Below are 17454 nucleotides of genomic sequence, written 5' to 3'. Positions count from 1 at the left end.
ATCGATGTACTGTGGAGACCTCACGCCCCACGTGTTGAGCAATTCGGCGGTACGTCCAACCGGCCTCTCGCATGCCCACTATACGCCCTCGCTCAAAGTCCGTCAACTGCACATACGGTTCACGTCCACGCTGTCGCGGCATGCTACCAGTGTTAAAGACTGCGATGGAGCTCCGTATGCCACGGCAAACTGGCTGACACTGACGGCGGCGGTGCACAAATGCTGCGCAGCTAGCGCCATTCGACGGCCAACACCGCGGTTCCTGGTGTGTCCGCTGTGCCGTGCGTGTGATCATTGCTTGTAAAGCCCTCTCGCAGTGTCCGGAGCAAGTATGGTGGGTCTGGCACACCGGTGTCAATGTGTTCTTTTTTCCATTTCCAGGAGTGTAGTTTCAACAACTCCTTTAATAACAGCTGCTGTGTTATGTTCTGATATGCAATTTATTAAATAATGGCAGCTGTTCCATCAATGGCTATAATGACTTCAACCAAAGATGGTCCTCATTGTTCTCTTTTTGCTCACGGTGCACAATTTTGATCTCTCTCTCTCTCTCTCTCTCGTTAGAGAAAGTAGTCCATCGTGTTTCTGTTTACTTTTATTTCGTCTCGTTGCAACAGTTGCTTTTACGAGCCCGAGGTGATGCTATCTGTGTGGATTGTTTGCTACTCGCAAAATCAGCAGCATGACCGGCTCAGACTCTGAAACAACAGGACGCCAAAGTTCAGGCTTACAGCTGACATCAGCACTAGTGCCAATGACAGTCCTTCAACTGATACTGACAATAAGTACTTGCATAATTATAACAAAACCAAATGCTGTGTTGGAATCCAATGTTGTTTATTCAACACATACTATAAGCTGAAACACCAAATAGTGTCATCTACAGGCCCATGCATGTGCAAACACACGCAGCATGATACAAGAGTATGACAGCAAATACAGCATAAATCATAATTTTTGACTGAAAAAGGGACAAATCACATCATAAAATTGTTGTTGTCTTCAGTCCAGAGACTGCTTTGATGCAGCTCTCCATGCTACTCTATCCTGTGCAAGCTTCTCCATGTACCAGTACCTACTGCAACCTACATCCTTCTGAATCTGTTTAGTGTATTCATCTCTTGGTCTCCCTCTACGATTGTTACCCTCCACACTGCCCTCCAATACTAAATTTGTGATCCCTTGATGCCTCAGAATATGTCCTACCAACTGATCCCTTCTTCTAGTCAAGTTGTGCCACAAATTTCTCTTCTCCCCAATTCTATTCAATACCTCCTCATTAGTTATGTGAGCTACCCGTCTAATCTTCAGCATTCTTCTGTAGCACCACATTTCGAAAGCTTCTATTCTCTTCTTGTCTAAACTATTTATCGTCCACGTTTCACTTCCATATGTGGCTACACTCCATACAAATAGTTTCAGAAACAACTTCCTGACACTTAAATCTATACTAGATGTTAACAAATTCCTTTTCTTTAGAAACGCTTTCCTTGCCATTGCCAGTCTACATTTTATATCCCCTCTACTTCGACCATCGTGAGTTATTTTGCTCCCCAAATAGCAAAACTCATCTACTACTTTAAGCGTCTCATTTCCTAATCTAATTCCCGCAGCATCACCCGCTTTAATTCGACTGCATTCCATTATCCCCGTTTTGCTTTTGTTGATGTTCATCTTATATCCTTCTTTCAGGACACTATCCAATCCGTTCAACTGCTCTTCCAGGTCCTTTGCTGTCTCCGACAGAATTACAATGTCATCAGCGAACCTTATTTCTTCTCCATGGATTTTAATTCCTACTCGGAGTTTTTCTTTTGTCTCCTTTACTGCTTCCTCAATATACAGATTGAATAACATCGGGGATAGGCTACAACCCTGTCTCACTCCCTTCCCGACCACTGCTTCCCTTTCATGCCCCTCGACTCTTACAACTGCCATCTGGTTTTTGTACAAATTGTAAATAGCCTTTCGCTCCCTGTATTTTACCCCTGCCACCTTCAGAATATGAAAGAGAGTATTCCAGTCAACATGGTCAAAAGCTTCCTCTAAATCTACAAATGCTAGAAAAATAGGTTTGCCTTTCCTGGATGTGTCTTCTAAGATAAGTCGTAGGGTCAGTATTGCCTCACGTGTTCCAATATTTCTACGGAATCCAAACTGATCTTTCCTGAGATCGGCTTCTACCAGTTTTTCCATTCGTCTGTAAGGAATTCGTGTTAGTATTTTGCAGCCGTGGCTTATTAAACTGATAGTTCGGTAATTTCCACATCTGTCAACACCTGCTTTCTTTGGGATTGGAATTATTATATTCTTCTTGAAGCCTGAGGGTATTTCGCCTGTCTCATACATCTTGCTCAAGCTCTTTCAGTGCTCTGTCAAACTCTTCACGCAGTATCATATCTCCTTTTTCATCTTCGTCTACATCCTCTTCCATTTCCATAATATTGTCCTCAAGTACATCGCCCTTGTATAGACCCACTATATACTCCTTTCATCTTTCTGCTTTCCCTTCCTTGCTTAGAACTGGGTTTTCATCTGAGCTCTTGATGTTCATGCAAGTGGTTCTTTTTTCTCCAAAGGTCTCTTTAATTTTCCTGTAGGCAGTATCTATCTTACCCCTAGTGAGATAAGCCTCTACATCCTTACATTTGTCCTCTAGCCATCCCTGCTTAGCCATTTTGCACTTCCTGTCGATCTCATTTTTGAGACGTTTGTATTCCTTTTTGCCTGCTTCATTTACTGCATTTTTATATTTTCTCCTTCCATCAATTAAATTCAATATCTCTTCTGTTACCCAAGGATTTCTATTACCTACTTGATTCTCTGCTGCTTTCACTATTTCATCTCTCAAAGCTACCCATTCTTCTTCTACTGTATTTCTTTCCCCCATTCTTGTCAATCGTTCCCTAATACCCTTTCTGAAACTCTCTAGAACCTCTGGTTTTGTCAGTTTATCCAGATCCCATCTCTTTAAATTCCCACCCTTTTGCAATTTCTTCAGTTTTAATCTACAGTTCATAACAAATATATTATGGTCAGAGTCCACATCTGGTTCCTAAACCTGTCTTGCCGTTATCTGACACCTTCTAGTATTTCCAGGCTTCTTCCTTGTATACAACCTTCTTTTATGATTCTTGAACCAAGTGTTAGCTATGATTAAGTTATGCTCTATGCAAAATTCTACCAGGCGGCTTCCTCTTTCATTCCTTAACTCCATTCCATAATCACCTACTATGTTTCCTTCTCTTCCTCTTCCTATTATCGAATTCCAGTCGCCCATGACTATTAAATTTTCGTCTCCTTTCACTATCTGAATAATTTCTTTTATCTCATCATACACTTCATCAATCTCTTCGTCATATGCGGAACTAGTTGGCATATAAACTTGTACTACTGTGGTAGGCAACAATCCGTTCACTATGCTGTTTGTAGCAGCTCACCCGCATTCCTCCTTTTTGTATTCATTATGAAACCTACTCCTGTATTACCCCTATTTGATTTTGTATTTATAACCCTGTATTCACCTGACCATAAGTCTTGTTCATCCTGCCACCGAACTTCACTAATTCCCACTGTATCTAACTTTAACCTATCCATTTCCCTTTTTAAATTTTCTAACTTATCTGCCCGATTAAGGGATCTGACATTCCACACTCTGACTCGTAGTACGCCAGTTTTCTTTCTCCTGATGTCCTTGGGAAAAATTTTGGCTGTAGTTTCCCCTTGCTTTCAGCCGTTCAGAGTACCAGCACAGCAAGGCCGGTTTGGTTAGTGTTACAAGGCCAGATCAGTCAATCATCCAGATTGTTGCCCCTGCAACTATTGAAAAGGCTGCTGCCCCTCTTCCAGGAACCACACGTTTGTCTGGCCTCTCAACAGATACCCCTCCGTTGTGGTTACACCCACGGTACGGCTATCTGTTATAGCTGAGGCACGCAAGCCTCCCCACCAACGGCAAGGTCCATGGTTCATGGGGGGGGGGGGGGCATGAAATTACATAATAAAAATATACTATTATTATCCTTACAAATCAAAATCATCTAACTTATATTGCAATTTTTTTAAAATCCCATGGAAACATAACCAGTGACGTAATGGACCTGAGGGGGAACCCTCATGTACAGTGAGTTGCACTAGCAAAGCAATCAGTCACATCTATCCCTCATCGGAAAACCTACAGACATAGGGTATACCAATAATGGAAAACGAAACAAACTAATAAACATTATACCAGACAGCTGGAGTGGACAGATGCAACACAAACATGATGAACAAACATTCACTTAAAAGTAAAAAAAGAAGAAGAAAAAGTTGCCAACATTTGTAACATCCACCACCAAAATTGTTTTACATCCAGTAGATTTCTTGGAATTAATAGATTTCTTGGAATTAATAGATTTCTTGGAATTAATAGATTTCTTGGAATTAGTGGGAACATTGGTGACGTGCTTGGTTGTTTCTTTGGAGAAATTGCGTCCAGGCCCTTTTATGTACGCAAGTTACACATTTGCTAACCTAGTGTCCATTTGTATGCCGTGTTTTATTTTATTGTTCGTGTTTTTGATGTCATTAGAGCATATATTATTTCGGTGGGTTTGTATTTTCCAGTGAACGTATGTTCATTAGCTTTGTGTTGCATTTGTCCACTCCAGCCGTTTGGTATTATGTTACTAGTTTGTTTCGGGTTTTACTATTAGTATATTCCATATTTGTAGGCGTTCCGGTGATCGATATGTGACTTCGATTGCTTTGCTGGTGTAACTCATTGAACGTGCGGGTTCCCCTCAAGTCCATTACGCCATTGGCGTGTGTTTCCATTGGATTTAAAGAAAATTGCAATGGAAGTTAGATGCTGAGTTTTGTTTTGTATGGGTAATAATAGCGTATTTTTTATGTAATTTTATGATGTGATTTACCCCCATTTTAGTCTCTGTGTGTTTTCACATGCAGAAGCCTGAAGGTGAACTATGTGGTGTCGAAACACCTAGCATGTATTGAACAAACGACGTTGGATTCCAGTGCAACTGTTAGTTTTGTTACTCACTTGGGTGAGTAAACCTCAAGGTAGCTCGGAGAATGTCGAGGCGGTATTCCAGTTCCCGCCAGGTGTCTACATCTACATCCATACTCCGCAAGCCACCTGACGGTGTGTGGCGGAGGGTACCTTCAGTACCTCTATCGGTTCTCCCTTCTATTCCAGTCTCGTACTGTTCGTGGAAAGAAGGATTGTCGGTATGCTTCTGTGTGGGCTCTAATCTCTCTGATTTTATCCTCATGGTCTCTTCGCGAGATATACGTAGGAGGGAGCAATATACTGCTTGACTCTTCGGTGAAGATATGTTCTCGAAACTTTAACAAAAGCCCGTACCGAGCTACTGAGCGTCTCTCCTGCAGTCTTCCACTGGAGTTTATCTATCATCTCTGTAACGCTTTCGCGATTACTAAATGATCCTGTAACGAAGCGCGCTGCTCTCCGTTGGATCTTCTCTATCTCTTCTATCAACCCTATCTGGTACGGATCCCACACTGCTGAGCAGTATTCAAGCAGTGGGCGAACAAGCGTACTGTAACCTACTTCCTTTGTTTTCGGATTGCATTTCCTTAGGATTCTTCTGGCATCTGCTTTACCGACGATCAACTTTATATGATCATTCCATTTTAAATCACTCCTAATGCGTACTCCCAGATAATTTATGGAATTAACTGCTTCCAGTTGCTGACCTGCTATTTTGTAGCTAAATGATAAGGGATCTATCTTTCTATGTATTCGCAGCACATTACACTTGTCTACATTGATATTCAATTGCTGCAGATCCTCCTGCACTTCAGTACAATTTTCCATTGTTACAACCTCTCGATACACCACAGCATCATCTGCAAAAAGCCTCAGTGAACTTCCGATGTCATCCACAAGGTCATTTATGTATATTGTGAATAGCAACGGTCCTATGTCACTCCCCTGCGGCACACCTGAAATCACTCTTACTTCGGAAGACTTCTCTCCATTGAGAATGACATGCTGAGTTCTGTTATCTAGGAACTCTTCAATCCAATCACACAATTGGTCTGATAGTCCATATGCCCTTACTTTGTTCATTAAACGACTGTGGGGAACTGTATCGAACGCCTTGCGGAAGTCAAGAAACACGGCATCTACCTGTGAACATGTGTCTATGGCCCTCTGAGTCTCGTGGACGAATAGCGCGAGCTGGGTTTCACACGACCGTCTTTTTCGAAACCCATGCTGATTCCTACAGAGTAGATTTCTAGTCTCCAGAAAAGTCATTATACTGTAACATAATACGTGTTCCAAAATTCTACAACTGATCGACGTTAGAGATACAGGTCTATAGTTTTCCACATCTGTTCGACGTCCCTTCTTGAAAACGGGGATGACCTGTGCCCTTTTCCAATCCTTTGGAACGCTACGCTCTTCTAGAGACCTACGGTACACCGCTGCAAGAAGGGCGGCAAGTTCCTTCGCGTACTCTGTGTAAAATCGAACTGGTATCCCATCAGGTCCAGCGGTCTTTCCTCTTTTGAGCGATTTTAATTGATTCTCTATCCCTCGGTCGTCTATTTCGATATCTACCATTTTGTCATCTGTGCGACAATCTAGAGAAGGAACTAAAGTTGAGTCTTCCTCTGTGAAACAGCTTTGGAAAAAGACATTTAGTATTTCGGCCTTTAGTCATCCTCTGTTTCAGTACCATTTTGGTCACAAAGTGTCTGGACATTTTGTTTTGATCCACCTACCGCTTTGACATAAGACCAAAATTTCTTAGGATTTTCTGCCAAGTCAGTACCTAGAACTTTACTTTCGAATTCATTGAACGCTCTCGCATAGCCCTCCTCACACTACATTTCGCTTCGCGTAATTTTTGTCTGCAAGCGTTTGGCTATGTTTATGTTTGCTGTGAAGTTCCCTTTGCTTCCGCAGCAGTTTTCTATCTCGGTTGTTGTACCACGGTGGCTCTTTTCCATTTCTTACGATCTTGCTTGGCACGTACTCATCTAACGCATATTGTACGATGGTTTTGAACATTGTCCACTGATCCTCAACACTATCTGTATTTAAGACAAAACTTTTGTGTTGCACCGCCAGGTACTCTGTAATCTGCTTTTTGTCACTTTTGCTAAACAGAAAAATTTTCCTACCTTTTTTAATATTTCTATTTACGGCTGAAATCATCGATGCAATAACCGCTTTATGATCGCTGATTCCCTGTTCTGCGTTAACTGTTTCAAATAGTTCGGGTCTGTTTGTCACCAGAAGGTGATATCGCCACGAGTCGGTTCTCTGTTTAACTGCTCAAGGTAGTTTTCAGATAAAGCACTTAAAAAAATTTCACTGGATTCTTTGTCCCTGCCACCCGTTATGAACGTTTGAGTCTCCCAGTCTATATCCAGCAAATCGGCAAATTAAAATCTCCATCCAGAACTATAACATGGTGGGGAAATCTACTCGAAATATTTTCAAATTATCCTTCAGGTGCTCAGCCACAACAGCTGCTGAGCCAGGGGGCCTATAGAGACATCCAATTACCATGTCTGAGCCTGCTTTAACCGTGACCTTCACCCAAATTATTTCATGTTTCGGATCTCCGTCAATTTCCTTCGATACTATTGCACTTCTTATCGCTACAAACACGCCTCCCTCTTCACTGTCCAGCCTGTCTCTGCGGTATACATTCCAATCTGAGTTTAGGATTTCATTACTGTTTACGTCTGGTTTCAGCCAACTTTCTGTCCCTAGTACTATATGTGCGTTGTGACCGTTTATTAATGAGAGCAGTTCTGGGACCTTTCTATAGACGCTCCTGCAGTTTACTATTAGCACATTAATATTGTTATTCCCTGTTGCATTTTGCCTACTCCTACCTTGCCGCGTCTCAGGAGGCGTCTTGTCGGGCCTAGGGAGGGAATTGTGTAACCTAAAAAACCCACATGTGCACTCCACACGTACTCTGCTACCCTTGTAGCCGCTTCCGGCGTGTAGTGCACGCGTGACCTATTCAGGGGGACCCTACATTTCTCCACCCGATAGCGGAGGTCGAGGTATTTGCACCCCAGATCTCCGCAGAATCGTCTGAGCCTCTGGTTTAAGCCTTCCACTCGGCTCCAAACCAGAGGACCGCGATCGGTTCTGGGAACGATACTACAAATAGTTAGCTCTGATTCCACCCCGCGAGCGAGGCTTTCCGCCTTCACCAATTCCGCCAACCACCTGTACGAACTGAGGATGACCTCTGAACCCAGACGGCAGGACTCATTGGTGCCGACATGAGCAACAATTTGCAGTCGGGTGCACCCAGTGCTCTCTATCGCCGCCGGCAGGGCCTCCTCCACATCTCGGATGAGACCCCCCTGGCAAGCAGACAGAGTGAACACTGGCCTTCTTCCCCGACCTTTCCGCTATTTCTTGCTGGAAAAATTATCCATGGTTGATATTCTTCTTACTGTGGGGCAATGAAGCGTTGCAAAGCGTCTAAGTAAATGTTAGCGGCAATGGATTTTTCCGCGAAGAAAAACGCTCCAGAAACCTTGTTATGCATGAGACCACTACAAACATTAACTTTTTCGCTGTACCTGTACAGTAGCATGTGGAGACTCTGAAGCCCATATACGGACATTACGCCTATTTACCATTCCACTGACATGAAAGGTGGGTTCATTGTAAAGCATATGCGATTTAAGTAATCGTTAGAGTCATCAATACTGATGAGTAAATTCAGCAAATTTGAAACTGTGTCAGCAAATAATTCGGTTGCAAGGCTTGCACGATTTGCACTTTGTAAGCGTGCAACCTAAGCCTTTCCTGAAGAATCTTCACCACACTTGCTTGCGGTATTTGAAATTCACGTGATGCTTGACGAGTTGATTTAGACGGACTCCGTTGAAACGATTGCCGAATACAGTCAACAGTTGCATCAGTCACACGAGGCCTGCCACTTCGAGGACGATCTTCAACGCTGCCTGTTTCGTTAAACTTTGCATACCATCGCTTTATTGATTTAATCTCAGGAGGGCTGCGCCCATGGGAAGCCCGAAATTTACGCTGAACACTGATGGGCGATTTCGTTCCGTGAAGTCAAAGCACACATTGTGCTTTCTCATGCTTCGACACCATTTCGTCAGCAACTAACGTGACCTATGGTTCAAATGGCTCTGAGCACTTAACATCTATGGTCATGAGTCCCCTAGAACTTAGAACTACTTAAACCTAACTAATCTAAGGACAGCACACAACACCCAGCCATCACGAGGCAGAGAAAATCCCTGACCCCGCCGGGAATCGAACCCGGGAACCCGGGCGTGGGAAGCGAGAACGCTACCGCACGACCACGAGATGCGGGCCAAACGTGACCTAACAGACCGCGTCGGAGCTGTGGAGCACTATCGCCATCTTTTGGTCACAACTACTAGTAACACTAACCTATGCAACGGCATCAAATGTAACTTATTATGTCAAACGGTTATTGCGTTATAAATTTTTGTGATCAGGGCAAGACTTTGTGCTCACACTGTAGATTTGAAGAACAGCTTGGAATCGTTACAGTGCGGAAGCGCTTTAACAAAGATGTTTGAGAAGGCCTTGCGCAGTATCTTAGTGGTGGTGGTGGTGGTGGGGGGGAAAAGGAAGATGTTGATGCTCAGCTACGAAAGTTTTTCGGGGGGATAAAATTTCTGCGGGTGGATTTTTTCGTGGAGGAATGACATTATGTATCATGTTGATTTACTTGATCGAATGTTATATTACATTCCAATACAAACAATTAAAAATGCGCGAATATATCTAGATGTTTGGATTTAAATATCATTGAAGTTTCCACGATAAGTCGAAAAGCTACTTCCATCCCTTTCCATCCTTAAAGCTGCCCAGGACATATTCATCTTTTTTGTGCTCAGATAGAAGCATTTTCCGTTCTGGTCAAAATATGTCCTGTATATACAAGTTTATTGTCTGCATCAGAATCCGAATGAAGCTGTATTTTTTCAATTTTGTTGTGAAAATGTTTCCTAAATTTTTCCATTCAGTTCTTCCTTTGCTGTATCACCTGAAAGAAAATAAAAATAACACAAAAAAACAAAGACTTAGAAACGTGACAGTACTGAAAAGATGTTATGTATCTCTTTTACAGCTACGTTTTCAATGGGGAGCACTGCAATTTGTTGATGCGATATTTAGAGTTACTGCCACATGGTATACACATGTGCTCAGTGAAAGTGGACATGTGTCCCTATACCAGCCAGTTGTCTTCATGAATTCCTTCCAAACATTTCCTCTCCCTTCCCATCTGAATTCCCACCAGTCGTTCCTCATCTGTCTTTCCTCCTCCATCTACACCTTCTGCCCCCCCCCCCCAATCCTCCATCTTCTGGACCCGTCCTCCATGTTCAGGCCCTCCCATTCCTCCACCTTCGCCCCCACCACTCGTCCATCTTCTGGCCCCCCACTCCGTCCATCTTCTGGCCCCCCACTCCGTCCATCTTCTGGCCCCCCACTCCGTCCGTCTTCTGGCCCCCCACTCCGTCCGTCTTCTGGCCCCCCACTCCGTCCGTCTTCTGGCCCCCCACTCCGTCCGTCTTCTGGCCCCCCACTCCGTCCGTCTTCTGGCCCCCCACTCCGTCCGTCTTCTGGCCCCCCACTCCGTCCGTCTTCTGGCCCCCCACTCCGTCCGTCTTCTGGCCCCCCACTCCGTCCGTCTTCTGGCCCCCCACTCCGTCCGTCTTCTGGCCCCCCACTCCGTCCGTCTTCTGGCCCCCCACTCCGTCCGTCTTCTGGCCCCCCACTCCGTCCGTCTTCTGGCCCCCCACTCCGTCCGTCTTCTGGCCCCCCACTCCGTCCGTCTTCTGGCCCCCCACTCCGTCCGTCTTCTGGCCCCCCACTCCGTCCGTCTTCTGGCCCCCCACTCCGTCCGTCTTCTGGCCCCCCACTCCGTCCGTCTTCTGGCCCCCCACTCCGTCCGTCTTCTGGCCCCCCACTCCGTCCGTCTTCTGGCCCCCCACTCCGTCCGTCTTCTGGCCCCCCACTCCGTCCGTCTTCTGGCCCCCCACTCCGTCCGTCTTCTGGCCCCCCACTCCGTCCGTCTTCTGGCCCCCCACTCCGTCCGTCTTCTGGCCCCCCACTCCGTCCGTCTTCTGGCCCCCCACTCCGTCCGTCTTCCGGCCCCCCACTCCGTCCGTCTTCCGGCCCCCCACTCCGTCCGTCTTCCGGCCCCCCACTCCGTCCGTCTTCCGGCCCCCCACTCCGTCCGTCTTCCGGCCCCCCACTCCGTCCGTCTTCCGGCCCCCCACTCCGTCCGTCTTCCGGCCCCCCACTCCGTCCGTCTTCCGGCCCCCCACTCCGTCCGTCTTCCGGCCCCCCACTCCGTCCGTCTTCCGGCCCCCCACTCCGTCCGTCTTCCGGCCCCCCACTCCGTCCGTCTTCCGGCCCCCCACTCCGTCCGTCTTCCGGCCCCCCACCCCGTCCGTCTTCCGGCCCCCCACCCCGTCCTTCTTCCGGCCCCCCACCCCGTCCTTCTTCCGGCCCCCCACCCCGTCCTTCTTCCGGCCCCCCACCCCGTCCATCTTCCGGCCCCCCACCCCGTCCATCTTCCGGCCCCCCACTCCTCCACCTTCCGGCCCCCCCACTCCTGCACCTTCCGGCCCCCCCACTCCTCCACCTTCTCCCCCCCCCCCACTCCTCCACCTTCTGCCCCCCCACTCCTCCACCTTCTGCCCCCCCCCACTCCTCCACCTTCTGCCCCCCCCCCCCCACTCCTCCACCTTCTGCCCCCCCACATCTTTTGGTTGACCTCCTCCTACTCCTCCTCCTCCTCCTACTCCTCCTCCTCCTCCTACTCCTCCTCCTCCTCCTCCTCCTCCTCCTCCTCCTCCTCCTCCTACTCCTCCTCACCAATTTCTCTTTACTCTCTATAAATCTGCTGCCCCACAGAAACTATACGCAGGGCTTTTCCCCAGTTTCCACACCCACACCCTACCTATGACACTGAGTAGATACGTGTCATTACTCATAGGTATGTTAACTTTTTTCTTGCTTTCTGTTTACTTGGGTACCAAATATGTAAGAAAGAAAAAAAGAGAAGTGTGTTGTTAACATGTTTCGCTGTGTTGTGGATTATATCAACCTATAACCATGAGAAACATTCAAATTGATTATGCAGGATCATGCCTAGAAGATCTATTAATGAGAAGGAGAAAAAAAAAAGTCAAGAAATGCTGTCTATAATGATGATTGGAATATTGAAGTATTGCTATCACGTTGCTAGCACACACCAAGAAGACATTTGTTGATGTTTCAGTTTTTGTCATCTAAGACGTGAAGTATACAGGATTCCAGTTGATATGGTTTCAGAACAGGAGAAACAAATTGTACATCTTTGTCAAGAATTGAGAGATGGTCTGGAGAAGAATGCAGTGTTGCCTCAAAGAGTGGGAGAGGCATGTGGAACATGTCATTTAACAAGAAGAATTAGTGCACAATGAATTGTAATCTGTATGTTGCTGAAGTAGTGCTGCATCTCTTGTCAAGACAGGTCATGTTTGAAATTTGAGCTCAATTGAATGGGGACTTAATCAAAAAAAGTCCACATTTGAAATTCATTTTTACTAAGTGGATCGCAGGACAGGGCAGGTAGGTTAAATAGTGGAAAGGGGCCAAAATAAGGGGCTGTCAGTTATACCCAAACATACAACTTTATTATTTGATCAAACATTACAAGAGCCTAATTTTTTTTAACACACAGCTTTAATTGTTGTGACTTAATTACCAGCTGAAAGCCACTTTAATTTACAGACGACTGAAAGCCAGTAACTTAAGAAGCAAGCATAATCCGAAATTTAAAAGGCAAGCCTTATGCTACAGCAGTTCTTTATTTAGGCTGAAGGCCCAAAGAATCTGAGATTTTCAGAGCAAACAGTTTGAATTCCCAATCAGCTGAAAGCGCAGTGCTTAAATTCAACAACATTAAAACCTTTAAAATGCCAAACGTCTTACGTGAAATAGTTCTTTAAATTAGGCTGAAGGCCTAAAGAATCTTACCTTAAGGGCAAAACAACCTTAGTATAAATAAATAAATAAAAATGGCTGGAAGCCATACAAGTACAAATAACAAGAACAAATAAAAAAAAGGGCAGTATACCCAAGGGCGCTCAGATGTTCGAGGTGCGGCATGGAATTCAAACACTAATGCTCGCTTAGGTGAGACAGGCAGTTGGGCCAACCCCTTCACGATCTGACGACAACCCAACCGTCCGACTGTCAACAGACCCACTGACAAGATAACTTCTGCTTTACCCGACCAAGGCACAACAGGGAGTTTAACGGAACAACGTAGAAGATATTGACACTCTCAACCAATCATACATGGAGCTGTCAAACTTCACCGTGCTGGACAGCAACAACACGATGAGGATACTACACTGCCTGAAATTTATGTCAATGGCCAGGGCAGGTAACCCGGAGGGTGGCTAGAATTTTCCAACGTGAAAACCACGTTGTTGCTGACGGGAATATCCCAGCAGCTGACAACGAACTCCAAACAACACAATGTGAACAGTCTTGACTTGCTGGAAGATTTAATCAAAACTCAACTTTCGTGTCCAGGGTCAGTGAGCCACGGACCTCGTAGCAATGGGAACAGCCCCCGCACACTCGGACACCGTGCAGAGACCGCCAGCAACCCTGGCCAAACTATGTCCCACGGAGAAGTCCTTACTGCTCCATGCCAACTGACCGACTGCCCAGGCCCGGAAACGGTGAAAGGAGCAAATATACATCGGCCGATGAGACGACCAACCGAATGACCAACCAACGGTCACAACGGTCATCCGGATCCAATCTCCCTCCGTCGGACAGTTTGTGCGTGTCGCCAGCGGTCGGCGAGCACTGGATGTCAAGACCTCACCGGTGCTCTGTCCCCGACTTAACTACTGCTGCATCCCGAACTGACTGCAGACACGCGATGACCCGGAAACACTATTGGTCGCTCCAGAGATGGTACGACGGTGCACTTATCGATATGTGCTGCTGCTGCTGCTGCTGCTCACATGAAAGTAAGTCAGGAAGTTAGTGACACCAGTAAATGGAATAAGAAAACGAGGCGGCAGTACCGTAATTGAAGATGACAAACAATAAATGGCCTGAACACGAGCCGTGTATGGCTCACTAACTAGACCTATATTTTGTACTGAAGTCAGTGGTAACTCATAACCACACAACTGCAATTAGCTCACAAATGGCTAATTTGCAGACTCATATTTACTTTGAAATTTTTGCTTCTGCAAGTATCGTATGTTTTCAAACTTATTAGTTTTTCCTATTCATTCTGTTTTACCTTGTATACAAATTTTTCTTTTGAGATCCTCTGTTTTTCTTTCAAGGAAATGATTTAAAAGTCAGTATTATGCAAGTTTTAGCAAAGGCGGAACTGTAACTTCTTTATGGACTTATACGTTCACCATTTGTCTTTCAAAATATTATAAACATTCCATACCTCCAGGTCTATCCCCCCCCCCCCCCCCCATATAAACGATCGTATGGATGCCCTTGGTCCCAAGTGATCACTTATGTCACTTGTATCTTACACTGACCCTGTATATGACAGTGTTTAATAGATGAAGGTAAATTGAGAATTGAAATCTTACAGTGAAGTTAAACTGGCATATAAATTCTGACTGCCCCATATTGATTCAGTTGCTTAAGTTTTGGCATTGGGGATTATGTATTCTGATCTGCTTGCCATTGTTCTTGATTTATTTTTGTGTGTTTTTGTACTTATGAGACTTTAAAATAGTGATAATTAGGGATACCTGGTTTGTTTTATTTAAGAGGGGTGTTGACTATAGAAAATATGATAACTGCTATTTTATAATTTTCTGTTCTTCAACAAAATAAGGTTTATACATAACGTGACATAGACTCATTAATAGTAATATATAATCCAGTCCAGTTTCAGTAAAATTATCCATTGTACACATTATGAAAGTTTTTCTTGAAGTATAATGGACGTTTTTATTAATATTCCAGAAACATAACAACTCTGTACACAATACCCAGATGGCATGTGAAAAGATAAAAGGAGTATGGAAGAAAGCTTTTGAACCAAAAAATTTCAAACTAATCCATGACAACCCTGAAATCTTTGTAAAATCTCAGGTATGTGATGAGAATACTATAGTTGTTAAAAAATACACCTACATTTAAAAGCAAAAAGATGTATTGTTTTAATTGTGATTTTATTCCAAAGATTGCTCATGACTTTCTTTTTTTGCTTTGTTTACATATTCGCTTTTAGGTTGTGTTGATAGTTAGCGACTACATTGATCAGCAAGATTTTCAACACACTGATTATGTAAAACATTATATTAAATGGTATATAGTATTGTAACACTTTTTCATCAATTTCCGGGACTGGAAAGCAATTATAGATTATGTCCGAATACTTGTCAGTTGATTGTTTGATGACACCCTCCAGATAGTGTTTGTGTTACAGTGCTCATGTGCAGTTCTTCCTGTCTCTCATAAACTTACTGATACGGAGATGAATGTTTGAAAGCAAGGCATTTATAAAAACGGATGTAGAAAGGTTTTGATAGTGCATAAGAATTTATTTGTTGAAATAGGAGAACATATGGCAGATATGTTTCAGTGTCCAAACATATAGAAGTAAATGTTAAGCTTTGAACTTTCTATGGCATACTTCATGTATATTTTTAGATGGTTTACAAAAGAAGTGAATTATGTCAATAATAGGAATGTAAACTGAGTGGAATTTTATGATTAAATTGTTCACAGGATTAGACAAGCACTGCAGAAGTTAACAGAGCAGTGAAAGCAGTGTCCATCTCTCCTACTGAGAGGTCTGCCTGTTGCTTGGAAGGTTTTATTCCCAGTACTGCCAACACTTTCTCTCATTGGGAGAAGTCAAGTGGAGAGCCAGACTGTGTAATCAATATTAGTAATAAAAACAGAACAAAAAAATTCAAATAAAGAACTGAATAAAACTCAATAGAGTGCACAACAGTTTTTAGACTGACAGGCAGTATACTAAGCACAGAGCATGGAAAACTAACATGCCGTGTATTCATGGTTCCTTGGAGGATGTTCTTAAATTTTTCATAGTTTATTTGTATCAAAAATGAAAACTTCGTTTACTTATAAAAACAGGGACAGTTGAAAATGGTCGCAGTGGTGATAGTCAATAATAAATTTGCAAGTCCAGTCTTATGAAACATAGATAATGTTTTCCTGTATCTCTATTTGTCCCTCAAATTACATGACCCATGATAAGCTTTATTGCAGTCACACACACACCATGTATGTGCAGGTATAGCTGGTTTCTGTTCTGACAGTCATTGCCAGGTAAACTTAAAAAAAAAGCAGCTATGGTACAATCTGGACGTTTATAAAAATAGCAACATCAGAGAGACAAAACAAAAGAAAAAATAATACCAAATAATACCAAACAATAGTTTGTGGCTGAAATGGCAGCATCACATTACACTTGGATCTCTCCATTCTCACAAAGCTGCTACTAGCTGACTGACTGGGTTGCAGTTTCTGGTTCTTACATAGGTAAGCATTGGTGTAGAAGCACCATTTACTATCTTCATAATCATAATTTATGAGTATGTATAAACAGAATTAAATAAAAAATGTTTGATTGACAATGTAAAGGGTGAAAGTAATATCAAATTAAATTATATTTTCAAAAATTGATTATTTTGTTTGATGTAATGTAAAGGATAATAATGAGGATGATAAGACTATTATGACATTGACCACCACCAATACCACATGATTAAGGTCTGTTTTGAACACAAGCCTCTGTATTTCCTTCTATCATCCCACCATTGTTTTGCTATTGCCCTGTTTGTCTTCTCATTTTGTCTGAATACTCCTTTCAGTGAACTACCGCTTGTTCTTCCTTTTGGTCATTTGCTTTGGAGCCTTGTTTAAGGGTACTTCCTTTATCAACAATTGATCTCTCTCTCTCTCGCTCTCGCTCTCTCTCTCTCTCTCTCATTCTGTCCATCTTTGTGATTCCCACTCTGACATGCCTTTATCTTGGTTAGTCATTTTCTTAACTGTCCTGTTTTCAGAAGCACAAATCAGGATAGGCAAGTAATAGGATTGATATGTCATTTCCTCAGTCTTTTTTGTGACATCTTGACTTCACTACAAACTCATGGCACTTCACAAAAATGCAACTGCTTGCCTCTCTCCCTCTGTTGACATCATCATTTCATCCATTTGTAAATTACATTGTAGCACATACTGCAACCAGCCACAAGTTTCCTTGAAATGTTTTCATTATACTATTACTAGTTTCGGGCCTGAGCCCATTGACAAATAGTAGCATTGACTTCTTGGAAGTTCTACATTTGTGTCTTCCTGAAAAGTCCTCCTTTACATACTATAAGATAGAGGTTTTGTTTTATTTTACAATC

At 43.7% G+C, this 17454-nt stretch overlaps 2 protein-coding genes across 2 annotated transcripts in view; one reads left to right on the top strand and one right to left on the bottom strand.

The window, feature by feature from the left end:
* The window catches only part of LOC126191578 (protein rolling stone-like), a 246653-nt gene that overhangs the window by 179085 nt on the left and 50114 nt on the right, over positions 1–17454 (top strand). Inside the window, exon 2 of the mRNA XM_049932507.1 lies at positions 15032–15160. Within this exon, the coding sequence (XP_049788464.1) occupies positions 15062–15160 (99 nt within the window). The 5' untranslated portion in view covers positions 15032–15061. The remainder of the gene's footprint in view (positions 1–15031; positions 15161–17454) is intronic.
* Positions 10399–11595, bottom strand: LOC126088170 (uncharacterized PE-PGRS family protein PE_PGRS46-like). The gene has a single exon (XM_049906293.1). It carries the CDS (start codon positions 11593–11595, stop codon positions 10399–10401), a length of 1197 nt encoding a protein of 398 aa, XP_049762250.1.

This window comes from Schistocerca cancellata, chromosome 6, assembly GCF_023864275.1.
Source record: "Schistocerca cancellata isolate TAMUIC-IGC-003103 chromosome 6, iqSchCanc2.1, whole genome shotgun sequence".
Taxonomy (NCBI): Eukaryota; Metazoa; Arthropoda; class Insecta; order Orthoptera; family Acrididae; genus Schistocerca; species Schistocerca cancellata.
This window is presented reverse-complemented; position numbering and strand designations above follow the sequence as displayed.

Excerpts from the sequence above, each read along its gene's own strand:
- LOC126088170 (XM_049906293.1), bottom strand. The coding sequence starts at position 11,595 with ATGGACGGGGTGGGGGGCCGGAAGATGGACGGGGTGGGGGGCCGGAAG.